Consider the following 25247-nt stretch of genomic DNA (forward strand, 5'->3'; position numbering starts at 1 on the left):
TAAGCCGTTACGTGTACTTGATATATTGGGGACTATAACCCTTTTATATACCACCTAATTAAATCTCCCATTATAATTTAATTGAGCCTGATATTAGGTATCCACTTATTAGGTCATACAATAAATTAAAATCTAATTGGGTTTCTTATTTGATCATTTAATTTAACCCAATATAATAAATAGCAAATATAATTGATATATTTATAACTCGCCCAGAAAACAATTATTATTATTAAAATTAATAATAACAGAGATCACAACTGGTTTATCGGCCATTTACGGATCTATATATATCGATGCACGTCTTATTCAGTAGACGGTAAAAGATAGAGGATAATAATGCCGAAACATTGAGAATGTGAGCATACGGATCAACAGGATTTTCTTTTTCTTTGTATATACTGGGATAAACTCGATCATGTATCTATATAAATTTATCTTTCCATGATTGCACGTATGTTTTCCACTTTTCAGATTTACAAGATTCGGCACCTTTTACTACAATACAAATCGTGGTCTAAAAATCTACTTGGACGCACCACCACCCAAGACCTAAGTGCTGGTGAGTGCCATGGACCAATGTCATATTTCATGCAAGAGTTTCAATCAGATTCCAACTTTACTTTCTCCTAAAACTATATTTTTAATTAGCATAGACATAGGCATAGGCATAGGCATAGTAGGGTGCATGTCTCAGCGCGGCAAGGGTATGCCAACATGGGCAGCCATGACGTCAATTAGTCAGACATGTCTTTTCGTGATTTGGCATGTCTTTTTACTATTTTTTTTTTAATTTTTAAATAATTATTTTAATATTAGAAAATTCCAGAAATAAGAAGTATAATTCTAAAATATTATATTTGAATTTCTAAAAAATTACTAATGTAAAAGAGTATTATGATGGTATTCGGTTTGTTACTATCAACTAACTTTAAATTTATATTCAAGTACGCTGTATATTAGTATAACAATTATATTTTAAATTTTATTATATTTAATTGATAAATGGCATGCCATTTGAGAATGTCTTTTGGCAAAAAGCATGGCTATAGGCACGTCTTCACGTAGTCTCGTGACAGGTACCATAAGGCAAGGCATATGCATGAACACAAAGCCTACTTTCTGGACCATCCTTGTTGAATTTAACCTTGTTTACTTTGATTTGGCGTTTTTGGATTATTCGGCTGTGTAATCATTCGATCCAAAAGATTTAGCACGTCTTATTAATTTTTCAAAATGCATTTTTGAAAAAGTAGAGGATTGTAGTGATGACTTGATCCAAGGTAATTTTGGGTATAGATTTTGAATGATAAATGATAACTGTAGGAATTTTTCGCTTAATCCGTAGTAATTATGAAAGTATTATATAAAAAAATGTTTGGGAGAGTTTTTGTGCATGTAAATACCCCTCTTATCCCTTTTCTGTTAGTTTTTCCTTCTATTATCGTAAAGGACAATTTTCCCAATCATACCTTTTCGCAGGGTGTGATCAAGTTTATATGAATATAACTGTCTGCTTGTGTGATTAGGCTACAAAAAGGCTGATAACTAGGGCTGTCAAAAAAAATTCGAAAAATCCGATATTCGTCTGAAATATCCGCATTCGTATTCGAAAAAATCGGATATTGTCCGTATTCGAAGTTAACCAGATATTATATGTATTCGAAGTTAAATGGATATTATCCGTATCTGAATCCGAAATATGACTATTTAGCTATTGACTATTCGATAAACTAAAGGGAACCCTCAAATCTCAATTAGTCTGTTCACCAGTTTAGTAGTTTACCCTAATTATATTGACTCTCCCCTCCCCGCCGCCTATTCTTCCACTTCGATCTTCAGACTTCAATTGATATTCGATGCAATTATTCCTGCTATATAAAAAAAGGTTTGATTCACAACCCTAATTCAATTCCTTTATTCTACAAGTTAAGATGAATATGGTATATAATTATATAGTTATCGTTTTTGGATACGATATACGAATATTTGAAGATTCTAAAATTAACACGAGGCTTTGATTATTATTTGCAGATCTAACACTTTAATTCAGAAACGATTCGAGCTTCTGTCAAGTTTCAATGGAACAAGGTATATTTGTCTTTCCTGTTCTGTTTCGAATAGCTTTTCTTATGATCAAATTGCAGAAATTACTTGTACACTTCTACAAATTGCAGAAATTACTTGTATACTTCTATGAAATTGCAGGTAATGCTTCAAGTTCAACTCCATGTGCATCATCAAGTTCAGTTGAAATGATATCAACAAAGTGTGCAGAAAATATTTCTAAGAGCGCCGATCTGGATTCCGTATTGCTCTTGCAAGAAGATGATCAGACTGTTAAAATTACTCAAGATACTCAACAGAAGGAGCAACTACCGGCCAAAAGAGAAAAGCCCTTAAAATCTGAAGTTTGGTATCATTTTGATCATATTGAAAGCGAAATAAAAGGTACGAAGAAAGTTGATACCATTTGTAAGTATTGTCACGCTAATTTTAATGGGGAAAGTGACCTGGGAACGACTCATTTAAAAAATCATACAAAAACGTGTAGAATGAAATTAATAAAAGTTCCTGTGTCGCAAATGCTTTTGGGAAAAAAGTCAGTGGTGAGGAATCTACACCGAAATTAGGAGTTCATAAATTTGATCATGCTGTTGAGAGAGCTTTGTTTGCTAAAATGATTGTTAAACATGATTTGCCTTTTTTAATGGCAGAATATGAGTACTTTCGTCATTGGATATCTTATGTAATGCCTGCTTATAAATATCGGTCCCGAAATACTGTAAAAACTGACTTGTTAGGTGTGTATGCGACTGAGAAAGAGCGAATCTATAAGGAAATAGAAAATTTAACTTCTAGGGTTAGTCTCACCACTGATGGGTGGAAGCCGAAATATCAAGCAAGATCTTATTTTTGTGTCACTTGTCACTATATTGATAATGATTGGGTATTGCACAAACGAGTTATATCATTTCGTGTTGTGCCTTACCCTCATTGTGGTGTCAATTTAAGTGTATGGTTAAAAGAAAGGATCTTAGAGTGGAATATTGATAACAAGTTGGCTTCAATTGTTGTTGATAACGCTTCTAATAATTCGGGAATGCTTCTAGGTATTAAAAGTTGGTTAAATGGGAAAAAAGCATTTGTTCACAATGGTGACATGTTTCATATGCGTTGTGTGCCACATATTCTTAATTTGATTGTTAAGAGTGGGTTGGAGATGTTAGACCATTTAATTGAAAAGATTCAAAAAATAGCAAGGTATATTGCATCTTCTGCGCAAAGGGATGAGAAATTTACCCTTGCCTTGTCTCAAACTAAGCTCAATACTAGGAGACAAATCCCTTTAGATGTAGACACTCGTTGAAACTCAACTTATGAAATGATTGTGGCGTCACTTGAACTTCGGCCTGCTATTAATCGCCTAAAAGAATTAGACACTGAATATAAGTGTTTGCCTTCAGAAATAGAGTGGGAAAATGGAAAAAAAGTGTGTGATTGTTTGAATTTTTTTCGGATATAACAAAAAGACATTCAGGTGTGCAATATACAACAGAAAATCTATATTTTATCGATGTAATTCAGATTCGTAAAAGTATAAAAATGTGGGTTGAATCCAATGATGATTGGATTAGAGCAATGAGGGATAAAATGCAACTAAAATTTGATAAATATTGGGAAGAATGCAACAAGTTGTTAACTATCGCTGTTGTTCTTGATCCTAGATACAAAATGACGATTGCCTCTTATGCGTACAAGGGTATGTATGAGCTTCATGCTGACTATTATATAGATGAGATACGTGAGTTTTTAACGCAGGTTTTTAATGAATATTCTGAGAAATATGGTGCTGATTTGGGGCCTGCACAAAAATCTGGTCATGAAAGTTTTGGTAATACAGGTGCAGTTGGTAGAGAATGGTTGGGAGATTTTCAGGACTTCATTGCAAGTAGTAATTTAAGGGAAAATTCAAAAATAAGTGAGCTGGAGGAATATTTAAACGAAGGTCTATTTCCAATGTAAAAAGAAGTGGAATTCGACATTCTTCGTTGGTGGAAACTTAATGGTCCTAAGTTTCCTATACTTGCACGGATGGCTCAAGATATCTTGGCTATACTAACTTCTTCTGTCGCATCTGAGAGTTCTTTTAGTAAGTGTCGTAGAATTATCACGGACACTCGTTCATCTCTAAATGATGACTCGGTCGAAACTTTGATGTGTGTTAAAGATTGGCTCCCAGACTTCAAGGATGGTACTTTAAATTTTCTGTTGTTTGATTATATTATGTTGTACGTGTGTTGTTTGAATTTAGAATGACTTTCATTCTTCAATTTTTAATAGGTCAATGTGGAACAGGAAAAACTTCCGAGGATGGTGGTTCTAAGATGTCTGAATTAAACTCTGATTGGGAAGATGCATGGGATACAGACTTCTGAGCAGTGAAAGTGTATGCTCAATTCTGTTACTATGTGCTACGGTTTTTTTCTCTGTCTTGTTCTCTGATTTTTTTGTTGTTTTGTGAGGGAATGATGAGACTTGCTGTTAGGATATTAACCAGAATGTGCTACTGTTTGCACTATCAGCCTTTCTTGAAAGCAAATGTACCACTGATTAAAGTTCTTATGCCTTGCCGTTGTTTTTATTAATTTTGTTGTAATATAGTTGTTGAGTCCCATATTATTGATAAATTAGAATGGTCCTTTTTGAGTACTTTTGCAAATAAATTAGAATTGATAAGTTATTGATAAATTAGAATGGTCCCATATTTAGATGAAGCTGCTGGATATTGATAGTGAGCATCTAGGAATAAGCTGTTGGAATAAGCTGTTTTATGACATGAAGTATATAGTCTAATTTTTTAAAACTAGCTAGAAGCAGATGAAAAAGTAGCAGTAAACTCTATTTACATGTTTTTTGCCAGGCACCAGTAAGCGCCAAGCAGCATTACAGCATTTGCGTCCCTGCGACTCTGCGAGTTCTTTTTGGCTTACAGCATTCTTCTTCCTGATTTTGTTAATGGTAGCAGGATAGTCAAGATATTTATTCTTGAAATCACTTCCTGATTACATCCTCATTTCTCTAAATTATGGTAGCAACTAGCAAGAGTTTTCTACATTTTGTATTAAGCGACAAGAATTCTTAAAGATGGTGAAATAGTATTTTTTTTGTTAAGGTATATGACTAAATGGCTTTCACATTTTCTGTGTTTGTTAGTAGCATTATACTGCTCTTGAGCCCTGCCTCCTGGTGCAAAAAATTAGTTATCAAATAATTATTATCTCCTTAAAAGAATTATTAAAAATGATGATTGTTTTAGTATTAATAATTTCATTCATTTGCAGAATTTATCATATTATTTTTCTTGTTTTTTTATAGTAGCTACAATTTTTTTAAAATTTTATCAATTTTCAAAAAATCAATTCGGATCCGGATATTATCCGTATCTGGATAATATCCGGCGGATTCGGATACAAATAGTCATTTCTCGGATATTTTCGAATACGGAGCCGGATTCGGATACGGTTTCGGACTTCCGGATTCGAATTCGGATATAGCTATATCCGTATCCTAAATATCCGTTTGACAGCCCTACTGATAACTGATAAGACATGTTCATTTGCTGTTTGACAAGGGGTCTAGAAAAAATGTCAACCTTCCTCTTATTAGAGTTAAATCTCCAAAAAATAATAATTGATAAAATAATAATCTTGTTAAAATAATATATTTTTCCGGAACCGACATAATGAACACATTGTATTTTTACTCTCGGTAAAGTAATAAACTCGCTAAAGTAATATATTTTTTTGATCCCGACCTTATTATTTAAAGAAGTTTAACTGTATATAATGTTTTAAATACGGGTCTACTAGAAAATAAATTTTGAAATGTAAATAACAACTTTTATAGTGACCATCTTAAAAAATTACTGAGACATGAGTATTCAATAAACTGTACAAATGAATTTATAAGCGATATGAATTCAGAAAACAGTTAAAAATCAGAAAATCATCTAAATATAGTATTCAGCCATATGCAATATCGTAAAAATCGGGAATCGGGGAAGGTTGATCGAGATATGGATTTAGGATTAATTGAAAAATTGGGGATTAGTCGGAAAGATTAATCGGAGTAAAAATCGGATGTATTATAATATTAAATTATATTTAATATATTATTATGATTATATTAGTTATTTATTAACAAATATATATTTATTATATCATAATTTCTATAATTATTCTTCATATTTAAATTAATATAGTATTTTAATTTTAATTTTAATAAATAATTATATATATTCCAATAAATGAAAATTTGTAAGGATTAGTCGGATTTCAAAAATCGAATCGGTCGGATATTTTACAGGAGATTAATCGGGGATTAATAAATTGAATCGAAATTTTTTACAACACACTATATGTCTAATCTAAATAAGATCTATCAGGAAACTATATCTTTTTACAAATATTATAAAGAAATGTTGCCGTGAGTTTTATAACATGTTGTAAAAAAAGGAAGAGTTTTTAAATATGTTTAGAAATTGATAACTGATACATACCCATTTATTTTTTTAGGGAAAACTTGTGTATGGGACTATTTAGTATGGGCCTGGATAAATATTAACAAAAGGCCTAGAATATATCACCCGTATTCTCTTGGGCTAAACTTAAATTTGAATATTGACCCGGAGACTCAAACTAGAGTAGCCCCCAGTTCCACAAATTGTATGTGACAGGGTTTTGACAGGAGATTAAGGGGAAAAAAAATAATAAAAATAATAAGAAAACTGTGTAAATATGATGGGAATAATGAAAATTTATATATAAGATGAATGTAACGGAATAAAATAATTGACATATTGATTCTTTTGTTATAAAATTTTTGAATGTATACAACTAAAAGGGATATCCAAAATAAAAATTATATACAAATAAATGGGATAAGAGGAAGTTCTAGCAAAAATCAAAGAAATTTGCCTATCAAAATAAAATTTCAGAGAAATTTGAATCATTTTCAAATTGAATCAATTCTTATTTCAAACTAAAAATGCATCAATTTATATGCTATGCATAATTGGGGGTAAGGAGGTGGTTTGGTCCCAAAGCATATTTGCCATTTTAAAATTCTTATATAGTAAATAACTTTTAAATATAGTAAACATAAATTAGATTACTATTAAATTATATATTTGATTGTAATAATTTTAGTAAAGTTTGAAAATATAATATAATAAAAAGCTAGAGTGAAGCATAATATGAAATATAAAATTTTATTATTGTAAAATTAGAAATTTATAAAATTTCGTGTTAAAAATGCTAAAATAAATTTTAAAAAATTAACAGTATTAAATCAAGTACCTTCATTAAGTTGACAAATAAAATAAAAATTTTTGATAAAAATTTTAAAGCATACCGTCCATCACATTCCATCACATTCCATCCCACATGTATAAAACTAATAAAAACTTGTTCAAATCAAAACTTGTTCCCATGAAAATTATAAAATATGTAATTATTGTAGGTGAAACTAATAATTCTTTGAAAAGTTAAAATTTCAAATTTGGTAATCCGGTAATTTTATGCATACCAAGATTTTTAAATTTTATGAAATAACAAATTTTAAATATGAAAATTTACCAACTAAAAGCCAAAAATATAAATAAAATAAAATGACATAAATCTCAAACATTTCTTGAGATCATTTTTAAAAAAAAAAAAAATCATTTTGTGTAACAAAAAACATACTCAAATAAGCCCAACCAACACAAAAAAGCACCCCTCTAAAGTCTTTCCCCATATTCATCCAAACCTCTCTATCTTCGCCCAATCCCCAAAACCCTAACTTCCCAAACCCTAATCCATGGCAGCAATGGCCGGCTCCGACGTCTCCGACGGTCCAGTTCTCAACCTAATCAACAAACGTCTCCGCGCCCTCCGGAAAAAAATCAACCGCATCACTCAAATGGAAGACTCAATCTCTCAAGGCAAAACACTCAACAAAGAACAAGAAGAAGTGTTCCGTACCAAACCTTCCGTCATTTCCGCTATTGATGAGCTCGAGAAGCTTAAGCAGCCTCTGGCTGTCGCGGTTTCCGAAGAAATCGATCTAGCTATTAAGATTAAGCATGAAAAAGTAAGTGATGAGATTAAGTGTGATAAAGTAAGTGATGAAGGGGGAAAGAGTGGTATGGATTTTTCGGTTATCGAAAAGTTGTTGGAGGTGTTGTATTTTGGGAGTATGTTTGATGTGAGGAGTGAGGTTGATTTTACGAGAAGTGTGTTGACGAAGACTCACGAGAGGAATTGTTGTTTGAGTTATGATTATGTATCGGATGATGAGAGTGAGTTGTTGGCGGAGAGGGATTTGGATTTGATTTCCAAAGTTGGGAGTTTGTTGGTTTCGAGACCGGTGGATACGAGTTTGTCGCATAAGAATGCGTTGGAGAAGTGTGTGGAGCGGGCTAGGCTTTGGATTGAGAGTTCCGAGCAGCTGATTGACGGGGAGTCCAATGTGACTTGTATGTGTGAAGGACTGATTAAGTGATTTGTTTTTTTAGTAGGTGTTGATTTTTTTTTTTTTGTTATTTAATGTTTGTGATGAAATGTGATGTATTTGCAGATTCTTTGTTGAAGGAAAAGCTTGCAAAGATTATGGCTTCTCCGTACTTTACAACATTGCCGGAAATGAAAGCGCCGGTTGAAGTTGTGGCTGCTGCTGCTGGCAACTTTGGGTCTTTTCAAGATCAAGTGGATGTGCAGTATCAACACAAGGTGAAAACTTGACTTTGTTTTTTGAATTAAACTTATTGTCTTGGTTAGTCTTCTAATTCATGTTATTACCCTTGCAATGCCTGTGCATTGAGATAAAATATTTGTAGTTTCTGGTTGTGTCTAAAAAATGCAACACAGTTTTTGTATCAGAATATTGGTTTGCTGATGAAATATTTTGGATGAAAGAGTTTGTTGTTTGTCGTATGCTGAATAAAGCGTTTAGTGTTTAATGTTTATGACATGTAATAAATTGTTTCAAATATCTTATTTTAGGTAGCTCATGTAGAAATACTTTAATTAGACAAATAATTTGACCTTGCCTTCAGTCGAAAGTTTGTTTTGATGATTTGGGTTCTTGTGCATTGGCACTTGCTAGTCATGAGTCATGACCCATTATTTTTTCTACTACCTATCCTAAATTTCTGTTGTACCCCGGCCGCCCGGCGAACGCATAACACACATGTTAATATGTTCTCTCATTAACATACACTGGATCCATCAAGTACATAGAAACATTTGATTGAAATATACAAAATTGGTCATATCTGGCCATGATGTTTTGGAAATAATTAATAGATCCATCAATTTTTATGGATGTTTAATCTAAAGTGGTTTTGAGAATGTAATAGATGGATCATGCTATCAGTATCTGAACTCATTTTTTACCAGAAGAAATTTGTTATGTTATGCTTGGTCTGCAAATTTTAGTTATATCACTTTTTGGTACTAAAGTGTCACCATGTGCATCCTACCATGTATATGGTGCATTTTGGGAAGTCTCATTGTTTCACTACTTACAATTAATGCTTATGGAAGCAATAAGAGCATCCCTTCGAGGCTTATACCGAATTAAGTGAATAATGGATTATCGTTCATGGCCTTTAAATATTTTTTTCAAGGTGTCAAGCTGATGCATTATTCTGGTGAACCTGGACAGACTTTTTTAGTTTCATTTTTGTTCTCTATTACTTCTCGAGTTCATAGTTCGTTGTTCTATTTCTCCTCGTAATTTTTCAGCGCTAATTTGTCTTGTGTGACAGCACTAAATAATATCACAAAGAAGTTGACTTTTTGTTCTCATGGTCATATATTATTTTAATTTTAATTTTATAATCTTGACATGTTGGATAATTTAACTTACCAAATTTCTATTTCCTTTCTGGTCAATGTTCCCAGGATGACGAGTTAGCAAACACTGAAGGGAATGAATCTTCTGATAATCAGGCCCAGCCTGTTGACGAATCGCAAAACGTATGATTGTTGTTTGAGCATTAATTTGTATGAAAAGAACTAAGGTGTTATGCTTGATGACAAAATATGTTCACACTTTTGCTTTTGCAGGGTCAGTACAAGGTTGAGAACTCTACAGAGCTACCAACTCATTCAGAGTCTGTCACACCACAGCCTGATAGGGAGCACACATTTGGAGATGTGGAAGCAAAGGAGCAACAGTATAACCGGAGGCCGTTCCAGAACCAAAGGGGTGGACGTGGTGGTGGTGGTCGTAGGGGATATTCTAATGGGCGTGGAGGTCGAAATGGCAATAGCCGGGGAGGTGGGCCATACCAGAATGGTCGCAACCAGTACTATGATCAGCCTGGAAACTACTATCCCAGAAACAACTATTATAGCAATAGAGGCAGGGGAGGTGGTAGGGGTGCTGCTGGGAACAACCATGGTTCTGCTTCTGCAGTTCCAACAGAGTCATGACCTTGTTACTAGCTCTTCTGGTTGATGGGGAAAATGTTCTGCTTTTGCTTGAAACATGGATTGAACCTGGTTTGTTGTAAGATGAGTGGCACACTCAGGACCCTATTTTGTAGTTCAATCAATCGAGGACTTGTTGGTAAAAATCTTCTTTTAACAATAACTTTATTGAACTACAATGATGGTATTGGTATCTTGGTTATAAAATGTTTAGAACAAGGTTAGAATTTCCTTGTCCTCTTTTTGGAAAAAATACAGATTAAAATCGTGCAAGAATTGTTACTTGGCCTTGTGTAAATTAGTGTGACATGAGTTTAAATGTACCTACCCCTTTTCAGATAGAAAAAGGGCATCAGCCCCCTTCTAGATTAATGGTTCATGGTGCTTCTCCTTTAAGCACTTTTTGGGATGGGGGGGGGGGGGGACTAGCATCACCCTTTTAGCCGTTGGTTGTGCTTGCATTTGCTTGATCCTGGCCCATATCAGATTCCTAACAAGCAGGATTAGACAGCAAGTTTGCACTTCTTAATTGTGGATTTATTTGGATGCAATATAGTAATATGTTTTTCTGGTTGATGTCGTAATGTAGTTATGTTACAAGCCTTAAGTGCTTCACTTCCGGGAAGAAATCACCGGGACATAAGGACATTCGGGTCTCTTAGAGGAAGCAATTGGGTTATACCTGTTTGTCCTTTTGGTGTTCGTCAGATAGATGAAACTGAAGGGGGTCTATTCTATTTGGAATAGTGAATATGCTGCATTCATTCTATTTTGATTAAAAGTGCGTGTAGCAGTCCGGGGACCGTATTGCAGGTCTACATTTTTATGCGCCGCAATTCTAAAGCACATGAATATAATGTATAATTTGTAAGCGAATAACAGTCTGTCCCTTATATCATCAATCGTTCAGTCTAGAGAGCCATTGTGTCTTTTAAGAAAAGAATCATATACAGAACAGACGATAGTAGTTTACCTAGCGTCGGAAACTTATTACTGAAGTCCATAATATTACTCAAAGAAAGCATACAGTTGTATTTTGATTATTATAAAACATTGCCATGAAAGGATATTGGAATAAGAAGAAACTTGAACAATGGGATTTGTTTTTTTACCACCGTTTATTGTTAGGTTGTGGGGCAAAAAACAAGTTTGATCTGTCATAGATTACAGATAAAAAAAACAGCATATAAACACGCCTGGATCTTTGTATCACGATATAAAGCTTTAATTTCATTTTGTATCACTTGTTCCCAGAAATATTTTACTTTGGCTTCACTTATCTCCCAAAAATCGATATGGTAGTAGATATACCACAGTAGATTTTCCACAGCGGTCCATAGATGTAACATTCATGTGAATTTTGCGGGGTATTTAGATTAGAACCTTTTCTACTTAATTGTAGAAAAAAGTTCTAGCTGTACGAGCAATTCCAGTTTATTAGGAAATCCAGTTAAATGCAAGGAAAAGTTTATATGCTGCATATCTTTACAAGTTTTGACTTCGACGGTTCAAATAATGAAAGCATCGAATCAAATTCTCTATTATACATTTTTTATGTTTACCCACTAGCAGTTTGCCTATAAAAACAGATTTATGTTTCTATTTTTTATCATCATCAAAGCGGGAAGAAGAAGACTTGTTTCAAAATTTGAGTTTATTCTTCTTTTTCAGTTCACTAATTTCATCAGAACAAAGAAAAGAAAGATGGGAGCTAATCAGTCTGCTGTGTATGCATCAAATGGTTCCAATGAAGTGATCATGCCGAAAAAGGCTGGCCGTGTTTTATCATTCCATTCCTCTGCTAAATGGAGAAGCCATTTTCAGGTTTCTAAAGAAACAACTAAACTGGTAAGTTAATTCAAACATGACTTCCTGGAAACCAAGCTACATATCTTTAGCTTATCGATTTTTCTTTCTTGTATTAATGCATTGACTGTTTTTAATTGATCTAATGTTTACAATGGATTTGAAGATGGTTATTCATTTCACGGCTGCATGGTGTGGACCTTGTCGGACAATGGACCCTGTTCTTCGTGACTTTGCTGCTACCTATGCAGATGTAGAGTTCATCAAGATCGACGTAGATGAGCTGGAAGTATGTTAAAGCTAAAACACATCTCTCTATATAAACTGATCGCGGAATTTACTTCCTTGACAGATGTTTTAGACTGTATATTGATGATAAGCTGTATGTCTTATGTAGGATGTGGCTCGGGAGTATGCAGTGCAGGCATTGCCAGCATTTATTCTGATAAAGAAAGGAAAAGCAGTTGACAAGGTTGTTGGAGCAGAAAAGATAGCACTCCAGAAGAAGATTGAGAAATACATGAACTAATATATGAATTTCATGTCATGCATCACAAGAAATCACAATAAGCACACGAGTATGATCTATGCTATATATTCCAATAAGACCCTATGCTGATCATAGCTAATAAAGAGTCTATGCTCAGAGACAATAGTTTTCATACACTAGAATCGCAATAGTGGATAACCTTTTGTAACATTTTTTTAAAATTTTCTTGATGTGAATTGTAATATCGACCTCAATAAAATATGAGTAATTGTAGGTGTTCAGCAATTTTGGTGCATGTAATAAAATCTTTAGATGATTCAAAGTGAGCAACTATTGTTAATTACAGTACTCTTATCTGAAAGGACAAGGCCTGTTGAAGACTTGCAACCTTCAATAGTTAGAAAAATCTGAGGAACAAATTCCGATATAACAGATTAAATTAAAATTTCCAGTTGCAAAATAATTTATGTTGTTCAGAAACCTTCACATAGAGTATATGGTATGGCTAATATATCACTGTCTACACAGATAGAACTTAAATTTGTGAAATTTCAAATCCATACGCTTCTTAATGTGCATCATTCCAGTCTGCAGTAGCTAATAGGTTGGATGAGGTTGGTTCGATATGGAAATGGAGGGCTGATAGGCGAGTGGGGATAGAGCCTGGTTGTAGCTCAGGAGATGGATGAAACTTCTCACGAGTGATTTTAGAGAACTAAAAAAATGGTACCAGCTGGCCATTTGAGATCCTAGACTATAATTTAAGACATTTTGTATGAATTACCACTCCAACATCATCCATAGTACTTTTTTAAAAAACTAGGAGGAAAACTAGCATCCTCCGCTCAAAGTAAATTCAACATCCTCCGCTCAAATTAAAATCTCTTTTGTATATAATAATAGAATAAAAGTATAATTTCATAAGATTAAAAATTCTCATTAAAAATACTAAATTACCCATGTTTTTAATATTTATATAAAAAATATGGTTTGTGCGAATCGAACTAAAGTTATTTCATTCAACTATACAACTTCTTACCACTTCATCATATTGTCACATGTGCTTTTTATCATACACATAATATGTAAGTGTGCTAAATGAATATTTTATTTAACTTTAAATATACTTATTTGAATTCCGAAAAAAAAAGATAGTTATTTGAATATTTGTACAACTAATTTTAAAGAATTGAATTCCAGATATAAAATTAGGCATAGTACATAAATAGATCATTATCTTATTTATTAATCATTTTTTAGTTTCAAAATATATCTCATATACTTTTAACATATTTCTTATTATAAAAAGTAATTAAAATGTACATATATAATTTTTAAAAAAATATTGAAAATAGAATCGCTTATATATAAATAATCTATATTGGTATTACATATTAAGATAAGTTTGAATTATAATGAGTAAATGCATTTTAGAACTTGGCACATTGTTCAAAAAATACTCGAAATTTGACTACATGACCCGACCGAAAAACATCGTCACATTCTATGTTTAGTAAATTTAAATTCGAGAATATTTTACCAATAATGTGAAATTTTTTAACATCTTATGTTAATATAAATTAATCTGTTTGAGGTCTTTAAAGAATCAAGTCAATTGATTATTTATATTAAAATTAGTGACTTCACTGGTAACACATTATTATTTTTGGGATTTGTCCCAATTTTAAGAATATTTGAAATTTGAAATGAGATCTCAGTAGATTTGTTAAGACTACGATGATATATTAAATCGATTTATTTTTCATTTTTCACTTAAAAAAACTAACTTTTTAAAAAGAATTATTTTAGATCAACAATATTCATTGATCAAGATAATATTGTACAAATATTTTGAATTATTTTAATATTTTGAATTATTCAAATAAAAGTTTATTGTAGCATTTGATTCAATGCATTTTATATTATTTTAGGAAAAAAACATATATTGTTCAATAATTTGAATAAATTAACCAGTTCAACTGATATTTATAAAACTTTATCGAACTGAAAATTTTTAATTTTAGAAAAATAGTATAAAATGTTATCAAATTATTATATGAAGAAATATTAGAGTTGTAATGAAAGAAACTTAAAAATGGTTTAAATAACTATATAAATACAATTTTTCTTTCGAATTCTTGAAAAAAATCATGAATATCAATAATAAATCTTAAAAATACATAATTCATTTTTATGTTACAACCATGATTGATACCCGGATGCATAAAAAATAGATATGGATTGTTTGTCAGTGACAATGTGAATACCGTATATAAAATATAGCAATTTATTTATTATATAATTTTAATTTTTGAATAATTATAAATGCATGTTATTTAAGTGATCAATTATCTCACTAGATGTTAATAATGATTATACATGTACATAAATCAGATATTTAGCATATAAATAATTGAAACCATCATAATTTACTAAGATATATAACATACAATAATTTACATGTTAACACACACATACATATAACTTAATTTTACTTTGTTAACAGTAGTGTAAATAAAAAACTAACATTTTCCCATACATACATACGTTGAATTTCAAAAACTAATATTTTTCATTAAAATCAACTTTAATATTAACAATAATATAAATTTTACATTATTGTATATTATGATTGCAAGTCATTCTGACTTCAGTTATGCATTTTTTATCTTTTAAAATGAGTAAATTAATTGTAAGTTAATAGTGAACTGAGTAATAATATAGAGCAGTACATATAGTTTATTTAAATAAAATTCAAGATTTTGGTCAACTCTTTATTAAATATATATGTTAATTTGTAGTTTTTTATTTGTAAACATATTAACGACATTATAAAGATTAAGTTTAATCGTTTCATTTTAAACGTACACTTACTACCATGTTTATATTCATTCATTAAATATAAAATAACGGATAAGAAAAATATAATATAATAATAGTTGAGGGGATATTCACTCCTAAAAGTGAGGAAGCATTCGAAGCTCCTAATATTATAGACAAGTACCGATGACGTCACCTTTAGTAAATCCTGATATTAACTCCTGATAGTTTATCTTATGGTATCATCAATTATATCTAACAATAAATATTGGTCAAACTAATTTTGATTGATAAATCCTGACAATAGTTGTCAAAATTCTGATATTGGTCAAACTTGTGTTGACTGATAAATCCGGATAGTTGTTGATTAAATACTGATAATGGTCATACTCTGATTGACCATTATATTCTGATGGTAATTTTTAAATTTATTCAAATATTGTTTTGATTAGTATTTTAAATACAGGTGCGAATAAATTTGCAAGTGGGTCATTTATGCGTGATAATGGTTGTTTATTGATTGTGTGAGGATATGAAAAGCGTTTTTCTAGGGAACTGTGCACGGAGTAACTACCATTATTACACGTTTACATTATTATTTTTACAGTCAATAATATGTTGCCACATGTCCCACTACTTTGAAACGTTTCTGAGTTAGTGGAGTGATTTGTTAAACAAACAGTCTTTGATTTTAACTAACACTTTACCAATTCATTATTATCTTCTTCTCTGCTAACTCTCTTTTTCTCTCATCCATAATCTCTTAAACCCTAATTTCTGTATGGAAACTTTTTCTTGCAAATTCATCATGACTTCACCAGTTGCTTCCAAACCTTTTACCTACGGCAGTGCGAAGTTTGTAACTAATAATTATTTTGCTATTTTGGATAATGACAGTGTGGATATCGATTTTCACATCTTTCAGGATTTTCTTAGCTCCAGTGAGATTGGATTTGCTCTTACAGCTCCACCCACTATCTCAGGTGACCAAGTGCTCTCCATCTGGAGTACAGGGGTGTATGATGATGGAGGTGCAAATGGAACTCCAAGTTTGGTGTTTAAGTTCAACAATGAGAAAAGAGTAGTTACTCTTTAGACTATAAGAGATGCTTTACAGTTGCCTACTCATAACTCCTACACTACCTTTGTGGGAGATGTTGAAATGAGGAGATTCTTTACTGAGATAGGTTATGACAAGGATTTGAAGAACCGTGGTCAGTTGAAAAGAAATGGGCTTAGGAAGGAATATAATTTCTTCCTTGATTGCATCGCAAAGGCCTTCAACAACAAGTCTACTAATTTTAATGCTCTGTCCATCATCACACAACAGATTGGGTACTCTCTAATTCATGGTACCAATTATGATTTTGGTAGATTAGTTTATATTTCATAGGTGATAGATTATCAGCTGATAGGTATACTGTGTATTATGCTAGATTCTGTCAGTTGATTTTCAATATCCGTTTTCTTGATATCCCTATCCCCAATAATCAAAATGTGTCTGTATTTAAGCTAACCAAGAGGGCTTTCTCTGATTTAATTTTGTAAGATGAAACGAAAATGAATTTAGCTCCTTTGAGGTTGCCTTTGGTTGCTAGGAACTTGCTCATTGCAAGACTCCCTGTAACTTATGGCTTACCTAACAGACAGAGTGCTCAGTTGCAGACCATAACTATTGGAAACCCCCATGTAGGTCACCCCATCACAACAACCCAAACACAACCACAAACACAGTCTCAAACACAAACTTAACCACCACCACCACAACATCAAGCACAAGTCACCTCAGGTGTTTCTCAAAAGACACATTTTTTAAAAAGGAAGAAATATTTGGCTAAAAGGACTACAATTCCTGATGTAGTAAACACAAAACTGAAGCAATACAAGTTCCTCATTCTTCTAAATCTTCAAAATCTGTCAGGAGGAAACTTGTACTTGCAGGATTAGAATCAGATTCAGATGAGGACAATGTTACCTTATCTTCTAAATTTCCAAACCTTTCATCTGATTCTTCTTCAAGACCATTTTTTCTACCAACTGAACAGGGCACAACTACGTATGCAGTTCATAGTGCCAGAAATCCTGATGCTGGTACAAGCCTAAGTCCAAAAAGAAGGAAACTGGTTAAAGCATACTATAATCAAAACTTGCTCAAAATCAAACAGGAAATTGTTGAGGAGACACAGGGTGCATTTACACCAAATCCAGATTTTCAATCTCATCCTGATGCACCTGTGGAACTGTCTGATTCTCCAGTGAAGCAACCAAGGACAAAAGTAATAGAGGTTACTCATGAGCAAGTTGAAGCAACTGTCAAGAGGCTACAAGGGAAAGGTTTTTTCCCTGGATCAAGCACACAAGAACCTGTATCTCAAAAGGATATAGCAGCTGCAACTCCTGATCCAATCCCACAAGAACCTGCATCCTATAGTGATGTAGCAGATGTTGAAAGAATTGAGCCTCTTGCTTAAAAATCATCTCAAAAATGGCATGATGCTGCAACTGCCAGAATTCATGCAGAAGTGTCTCAGATCAAAGAATTTTATAGATAATTTGATCCTGAAAGATTCGGCCAGACAACTTTTTTTGAAGAAGAGCATGCTCAGGAGTTTTAAGCACTTTACCAGAAGAACAAGAGAAACTAAATCATGTAAAAATAAATTTGTTGACTAAGTTTGACATACGAAATTTGAATATTTTGATGAGTATATTTTCATAAAATAAACTCATATTTCTTTCATACTACGAGTGATCAAACACCATGATTAAATTCTAATTCTTTTTAACTAACATTGAAATATTTTTTATAAAATTAATTTAAAATGAAATTAAACGTTTAAGTTGTTTGAAAAATGTGATACAAAAATTAGTAACTTTTCAATGTAATATGATTTAAAGGTGTTAGATATAAGTGATACTAAAATATAATATGAAGTGAGGATGTATAGTTATTTTTTCTTGATTTTAAGCTTGTTTTATTGATTATAAAAATTGTATGTTCCCTTAAATATTTTCGTCTTTCGTATGTCGCACATGTTTAAGAATTTAGTTCTTATATTTTTCAAGATATCTTACTTTTCAAATATTAATACTTAAAAATCACGTACAATACAATAAAAAATCTCAAAATTAGTCGAACACTTTAAAAATATAAATAAGTTTAATTATTTGTAAATGATAATATTGATTAATAAAATATCAACATAAATATATACAAATAATTTATGAAATAAAAATAATATTTAAGTTATCAAGGTCCAGTAATAAAAATTAAAAAGTGAAATTATTAATGTCTGCTAAAATTTTTGATGGACTATAATTATTTCTTAAAAACAAATAATAATCGAGTAATGAAATGATAACAATTATAAAATAAATATGTTTGTGCAAAATAATAATTAACCCTAATAATTAACCCGTGCTCCGGTAGCTAATCGGGTCCTTAAATACGCCAATAAAAAAACACCTCTCTTTAATCTTCCCTGTTTCATCCAAACCTCTCTATTTTCCCCAATCCCCAAAACCCTAACTTCCCAAACCCTAATCCATGGCGACAACAGCCGGCTCCGACGTCTCCGACGGCCCAGTCCTCAGCCTGATCAACAAACGTCTCCGCGCCCTCCGAAAAAAAATCAACCGCATCACTCAAATGGAAGACTCAATCTCCCAAGGCAAAACACTCAACAAAGAACAAGAAGAAGTGTTCCGTACCAAACCTTCCGTCATTTCCGCTATTGATGAGCTCGAGAAGCTTAAGCAGCCTCTGGCTATTGCGGTGTCCGAAGAAATCGATCTTGCGATTAAGATTAAGCGTGAAAAAGAAAGTGATGATTCCGCAATTAAGATTAATGGTGGTGAAAAAGTTAGTGATGAAGGGGGAAAGAGTGGGGATGACTCTTCGATTATTGAAAAGTTGTTGGAATTGTTGTATTTTGGGGGTATGTTTGATGTGAGGAGTGAGGTTGATTTTACGAGAAGTGTGTTGACGAAGACGCATGAGAGGAATTGTTGTTTGAGTTATGATTATGTTTCGGATGATGAGAGTGAGTTGTTGGCGGAAAGGGATTTGGATTTGATTTCCAAAGTTGGGAGTTTATTGGTTACGAGACCGGTGGATACCAGTTTGTCGCATAAGAATGCTTTGGAGAAGTGTGTGGAGCGGGCTAAGCTTTGGATTGAGAGTTCGGAGCAGCCGATTGATGGGGAGTCCAATGTGACTTGTATGTGTGAAAGAATGGACTTGGGTTTTTTAGTTGGTGTTTATTTGGCTTGTTGTTTAATGTCTGTGATAAATGTGATTTTTTTGCAGATTCTTTGTTGAAGCAAAAGCTTGCAAAGATTATGGCTTCTCCGTACTTTACAACATTGCCGGAAATGAAAGCACCTGTTGAAGTTGTGGCTGCTGCTGGAAACTTTGGGTCTTTTCAAGCTCAAGTGGATGTGCAGTATGAACAAAAGGTGAAAACTTGACTGTGTTACTCTGATTAAACTTGTTTCTAGGTTAATCTTTTAATTCATGTTAATACCCTTGCAATGCATGTGAATTGAGATTAAATATTGGTGGTTTGCGGTTGGGTTTTACCAAGTGCGAGAATGCAACATGGTTTTTGTATTGAAATTGTTTTTTAGGTTTTAACTTATAATTCTTACTCATATTAGTAAAAGTATCCTTGGAATGTTTGGGCAATGAGATGGATTATTGGTAATTGTTTGTGACTTGCTGATGAAGTATTTTGACTAAAAGAGTTTGTTGTTTGTCGTATGCTGAATAAATTTGATGTTCATAGCATGTGATAAATTGTTTGAGATATCTTATTTGGCTTCTGATTATTGGTAGCTCATGTACAAATACTTCAATAAGACAAATAATTTGACCTTGCCTTTGTCGAAAGTTTATGTTGATGGTTTCGGTTCGTGTGCATTATGACCGATTAATTTTTCTGCCACCTTGCCTGAACATCTGGTCTACCCCTGCTAGTGCACATCCCACATGTTATATGTTCTCTCGTTAAAAACACTGGATCCATCAAGTACATACCAACATTTGATTTAAATCTTGTCATATCTGCCTATTATGTTCCTGTAATAATCAATAGATCTATAAATTTTTGTGGATATTTAATCTCAAGTCGTTTTGAAACGTTGCAATGTAATAGATTGATTGTGCTATCAGTATGTGAACTCAATTTATTGCTAGAAAAAAAATTATGTTATGCTTGGTCTGCAAATTTTTACTATTTCGCTTTTTAGTTCTAAGGTTGTCACAATGTGCATTTTATTTCTATCTTGTTCGACCATTATATGGTGCATATTTGGGGACTCTCATTGTTTCACTACTTACAGTTAATATAATGAAGGCAAGAAGAGCAATATCATATTATTGTCCCTTCGAGGCTTATATCGAGTTATGTGAACAATGGATGATCGTTCTTAGCCTTTTAAATATTTTTTTCAAAGTGTCAGGCTGAGGCATTTTTTTAATGAACTAGGACAGACCTTTTTTACTCTTATCTTTGTTCTCCCTTATTCTCGAGTTTTTAGTTTGTTGTTCAATTTCTCCTCATAGTATTTTAGAGCTAATTTGTCTTGTGTGACACTACTAAATTAGTATCACAGGTCACCAAGTCAGTTGACAATTTATGTCACGGTCCTAATATATGTTTTTATTTCCCAATCTTGACATGTTAGATAATTTTGCTTACCAAATTTCTATTTCCTTGCCTGTCATTGTTCCCAGGATGACGAGTTAGCAAACACTGAAGGGAATGAATCTTCTGATAATCAGAACGGGCCTGTTGATGAATTGCAAAACGTATGATTGTTGTTTGGCATTAATTTGTATGAAAAAAACTTTAGTTTTGTGCTTGGAGACAAAACATGCTCACACTTTTGCTTTTGCAGGGTGAATACAAGGTTGAGAACTACACAGAGCTACCAGCTCATTCAGAGTCTGTCAAACCACAGCCTGATAGGGAGCAAGCATATGGAGATGTGGAAACAAAGGAGCAACAGTATAATTGGAGGCCGTTCCAGAACCAAAGGGGTGGTCGTGGTGCAGGTGGTCGTAGGGGATATTCCAATGGGCGTGGAGGTCGAAATGGAAATAGCCGGGGAGGTGGGCCATACCAGAACGGTCGCAACCAGTACTATGATCAGCCTGGAAACTACTATCCCAGAAACAACTATTATAGCAATAGAGGCAGGGGAGGTGGTAGGGGTGCTGCTGGGAACAACAACCATGGTTCTGCAGTTCAAACAGAGTCATGACCTTGTTACTAGCTCTTCTGGTGGTTGGGAAAGATGTTTTGCTTTTGCTTGAAACATGGATTGAACGTGGGTTGTAAGATGAGTGGCACACTCAGGGGACCCTATTTTGTAGTTGATCAATGAAGGACTAGTTGGTAAAAATCTTCTTTTAGCAATGACTTTATTGAACTGCAATGATGGTATCTTGGTTATAAAATGTGTAAAACAAGGTTAGAATTTCCCTGTCCTTTTGAAAAAATATAAATTAAAATCGTGCAAGAATCGTAACTTGGCCTTGTGTAGAATAGTGTGACATGAGTTTAAATGTACCTATCCCTTCTCAGAAAAAAGGGGTCAGATCTGAGATCACCCCCTTCTAGATTAATGGTTCATGGTGCTTCTCCTTTAAGCACTTTTTTTATGGGATGGGGTATGAGTGACAGGCATCACCCTTTTAGCCGTTGGTTGTGCTTGCATATGCTTGATCCATGTCAGATTCCTAACAGACAGGATTAGACAGCAAATTTTGTAATTCTAAATTGTCGATTCATTTAAATGTGACGTAGTTGATATATTCTGGTAATCTGGTCGATATTATAGTGTACTCATTGTTACAAGCTTTAAATGCTTCACTTCCGGGAAGAAATCGCCGGAACTTGAGAAAATAAAATGCTAAGGGCATTTTTAGGATATAAGAGCAAGTCATAAGAGATGCCTTACAAATATTATAAAATATGATGTTCTAGTAATTTATGACAATATTCTCATGTATGCACTTCAACAATAATGTCTTATAGTTGTGTCTTATCATTAAAATAATATTATATTTGAATTATACTGAGAGAATAGAAAAGATGAGAGAGAAGATAAGGGTAAAAAAGGAGGGAAGTAAATTTTTTATTGAAAAAATTGAATTAAGGCATGCCTAGTAGAGCATTAAAAATGATGCATGTGATGGATGTCCTAGTGTTTTAATGCACCATTAGGATAATTATTCAAAATGACTCAAATTATAATTTAGGATAACAAGGCACTATTGGATTTGATCTAATGCAACTCGATAACTTTTTAGGTGTCCTTGAGTATCTCTAACCATGAAGAGTCCTTAGTTAAAAACTGAGTTGGCATAAAAAAATAAAAAATATAGTCAATCTCTTTAAAAAATCACACTCCAACCATACCCACCCCTTGTCGATAATTATAGCCAATCTCCTGTGGATGGTTATATTTGTCGATCCACTGCAGGTCTGTAAGAAATTTGTTCGGAAAATTACACATCAGTTATTACCATATTAAAGTGATATATTCTATTTATAACAATCTAAAATATTAATAACAATATTAATAACATACTAATTTTAAATTATAACCAACCAATATAGCCAATACAATCGAAGCAAAATGTCTTACAGGTTCAGCAAATTTTACATAATGTGTTACATGTCCAATTTAGCCGATCATTATAGTCAACCTCATTGGAGATGCTATTAAATAAGTAATTGTGTTAGGTAAAACTGATGAAGGTCTATTCTATTTGATATAGGGACTATACAATAGTCTGGGGACCATATTGCAAGTAGAGGTGGCCATCCGCGCGGGTCGTGCGTGTCGGGCCGGGTTTGTAGCGGCTGGGACCGAGAAATATCAACACTGAACCGACACTAGAAGGCGAACGAATCGGGTCGGGCTGGTTTGAGCTGTCAGAAGGTAACCCGGATTCGGCACTGAGTTTGTGTGCGTGTCAGGCGGTTCACGGGCGGGCACGCGGGCTGGTTCACGGGCCGGCACGGGCTGACACGCGGTTCAGTGTTGCATAATTTGAGTGGAGTTGTGTCATGTTGTGTCAGACTCTGTTTGTTTAAAATGGTGCTATTGTATTTTAATTTTCAATGCTAATATTCGAATTTTATTCTAATTTAAATTCATGTATTGAAATTGTATAATAAATATTTTTTACTATATAAAATTCGAAATTTAATGTTTATTAAAAAATAATTAATAAAATGTAACATTATTTTCTATTATGTCACATAATTTATTCGAAATATTATAATTGTAATCAGTTAATTTTATTATTTTAACTTTTTGGTTAAAAAGAGGACGGTACCTCTTATAAATTTTATTAATTTAAAAAAATTACAAATGATATTAGAGGACTCCTCTCTAAAAAAACGGAATAAACCACATCAAACATTAAAAAATTATAAATCAAATAATATTAAAACTTTAAATAAAATTACATTTGGGTAATTTTGCATCCAGTTTGTGTATGGTCTTCCATTTTTTACTTGGCATTTTATATTGTATGAATTATGTTTGCACATGTTTTTGTAGTACCTGATTTTCCAGCTTATAGGCACTAACCTGCGGGCCTGTGTGGGCTGCATAGTGCGTGCGGCTCATGTGCGGGCTCGTGCGGGTTAGTGAACTAAATTCGTATTCGGTTCGCTTCTTTTGATGGGTTGTGCGGGTTTGAACCGGCCAGAATCGGGCCGAATATTTTACGGTTTCCGTACGAACCGATCCCGAATGAGCGGTTCAAGCCCGCCCATTTGGCCTGCTCTAATTGCAGGTCCACATTTTCATGCGCCGCAATTATAAAGCGCATTAATTTAACATGTAAAATTTGCAAGCGAATGACACACTCTGTCCATTGTATCATCAATCGTTCAGTCTTGAGAGCACTGTATTCGGTTAACATACTTCATTTACCTATACAATCTCCACCACTGCACCATATTATCACATGTATTTTATATTACAGATAATATTTAAGTATGCTAAATTAATATTTTAATATTTCATATATAAGTTATGCATAATACATAAATGAATTATTATCTTATTTATTAATCATTTTTTAGTTTGAAAATATATCCTATATATTTTTAACATATTTTTTTATTATAAAAAGTAATTGAAATGTATATATATAATTGTTTTAAAAAATATTGAAATAGAATCGCTTATATATATAAATAATCTATATTAGTATTATATATTTAGATAAGTTCGAAGTATAATGAATCAATGCATTTTAGTTTATTTTGAATTTGAAATCAAAACGTGGCCTATAGTTAAAAAAATACACAAAATTTGACTACACGACCCGGCCGAGAAACATCGTCACATTTTACGTTTAGTAAAATTTAAATTACAAGCTCGGCGAGAATATCTTAACAATAATGTGAAATATTTTAATATCTTATGTTAATATAAATTAATGTATTTGAGGTCTTTATATGATAAAATCAATTGATTATTTGTATTAAAATTACTAACTTCACTGGTAGCGTATTATTGTTTTTGGAAGTTGTCCCGGTTTTAAAAATATCGAAATTTGATATAAGATCTCACGAGATTGGTTAAAACTACGATGATATATTAAATCTATTTATTATTCA

At 32.8% G+C, this 25247-nt stretch overlaps 4 protein-coding genes across 7 annotated transcripts; all 4 read left to right on the top strand.

Moving 5' to 3' along the window:
• The first annotated feature begins 1753 nt into the window (after window positions 1-1753).
• Window positions 1754-5181, top strand: LOC141713547 (uncharacterized). 4 transcript variants are annotated; one of them, XM_074517014.1, is made up of 6 exons: window positions 1754-1888; window positions 2035-2091; window positions 2209-2451; window positions 3729-4255; window positions 4345-4450; window positions 4925-5181. In XM_074517014.1, exons 2-4 carry the CDS (start codon window positions 2082-2084, stop codon window positions 3737-3739), a joined length of 264 nt encoding a protein of 87 aa, XP_074373115.1. In that variant the 5' UTR covers window positions 1754-1888; window positions 2035-2081; the 3' UTR covers window positions 3740-4255; window positions 4345-4450; window positions 4925-5181. The 4 variants fall into 4 exon arrangements, 3 of the variants coding, with proteins under 3 accessions (XP_074373115.1, XP_074373116.1, XP_074373114.1); XM_074517015.1 differs by having other exon boundaries at window positions 3823-4255; XM_074517013.1 differs by having other exon boundaries at window positions 3905-4255.
• A 2585-nt stretch (window positions 5182-7766) lies between these two features.
• On the top strand, window positions 7767-10712 carry LOC141713549 (uncharacterized). Its single transcript, XM_074517016.1, has 4 exons — window positions 7767-8521; window positions 8623-8774; window positions 9951-10025; window positions 10116-10712. Exons 1-4 carry the CDS (start codon window positions 7864-7866, stop codon window positions 10482-10484), a joined length of 1254 nt encoding a protein of 417 aa, XP_074373117.1. The 5' UTR covers window positions 7767-7863; the 3' UTR covers window positions 10485-10712.
• Window positions 10713-12083: 1371 nt separating this feature from the next.
• Window positions 12084-13122, top strand: LOC141711123 (thioredoxin H2-like). Its single transcript, XM_074513552.1, has 3 exons — window positions 12084-12329; window positions 12454-12576; window positions 12685-13122. Exons 1-3 carry the CDS (start codon window positions 12186-12188, stop codon window positions 12814-12816), a joined length of 399 nt encoding a protein of 132 aa, XP_074369653.1. The 5' UTR covers window positions 12084-12185; the 3' UTR covers window positions 12817-13122.
• Window positions 13123-19065: 5943 nt separating this feature from the next.
• LOC141713550 (uncharacterized) lies at window positions 19066-22131 on the top strand. Its single transcript, XM_074517017.1, has 4 exons — window positions 19066-19817; window positions 19907-20055; window positions 21335-21409; window positions 21499-22131. The coding sequence occupies exons 1-4, from the start codon at window positions 19145-19147 to the stop codon at window positions 21862-21864; spliced, it is 1263 nt and encodes a 420-aa protein (XP_074373118.1). The 5' UTR covers window positions 19066-19144; the 3' UTR covers window positions 21865-22131.
• Window positions 22132-25247: the final 3116 nt, after the last annotated feature.

This window comes from Apium graveolens, chromosome 3 (assembly GCF_009905375.1).
Source record: "Apium graveolens cultivar Ventura chromosome 3, ASM990537v1, whole genome shotgun sequence".
NCBI lineage: Eukaryota > Viridiplantae > Streptophyta > Magnoliopsida > Apiales > Apiaceae > Apium > Apium graveolens.

Bases quoted from the DNA above. Each gene is read 5' to 3' on its own strand.
- LOC141713550 (XM_074517017.1), top strand. From the start codon at position 19,145: ATGGCGACAACAGCCGGCTCCGACGTCTCCGACGGCCCAGTCCTCAGC. The intron at 19,818-19,906 runs GTATGTGTGAAA...ATTTTTTTGCAG, and splicing joins TGGGGAGTCCAATGTGACTT to ATTCTTTGTTGAAGCAAAAG. The intron at 21,410-21,498 runs GTATGATTGTTG...TTGCTTTTGCAG, and splicing joins CTGTTGATGAATTGCAAAAC to GGTGAATACAAGGTTGAGAA.
- LOC141713549 (XM_074517016.1), top strand. From the start codon at position 7,864: ATGGCAGCAATGGCCGGCTCCGACGTCTCCGACGGTCCAGTTCTCAAC. The intron at 8,775-9,950 runs GTGAAAACTTGA...CAATGTTCCCAG, and splicing joins ATGTGCAGTATCAACACAAG to GATGACGAGTTAGCAAACAC. The intron at 10,026-10,115 runs GTATGATTGTTG...TTGCTTTTGCAG, and splicing joins CTGTTGACGAATCGCAAAAC to GGTCAGTACAAGGTTGAGAA.
- LOC141713547 (XM_074517013.1), top strand. The intron at 2,452-3,904 runs GTACGAAGAAAG...TTGGTAATACAG, and splicing joins TATTGAAAGCGAAATAAAAG to GTGCAGTTGGTAGAGAATGG.
- LOC141711123 (XM_074513552.1), top strand. From the start codon at position 12,186: ATGGGAGCTAATCAGTCTGCTGTGTATGCATCAAATGGTTCCAATGAA. The intron at 12,330-12,453 runs GTAAGTTAATTC...ATGGATTTGAAG, and splicing joins CTAAAGAAACAACTAAACTG to ATGGTTATTCATTTCACGGC. The intron at 12,577-12,684 runs GTATGTTAAAGC...TGTCTTATGTAG, and splicing joins TCGACGTAGATGAGCTGGAA to GATGTGGCTCGGGAGTATGC.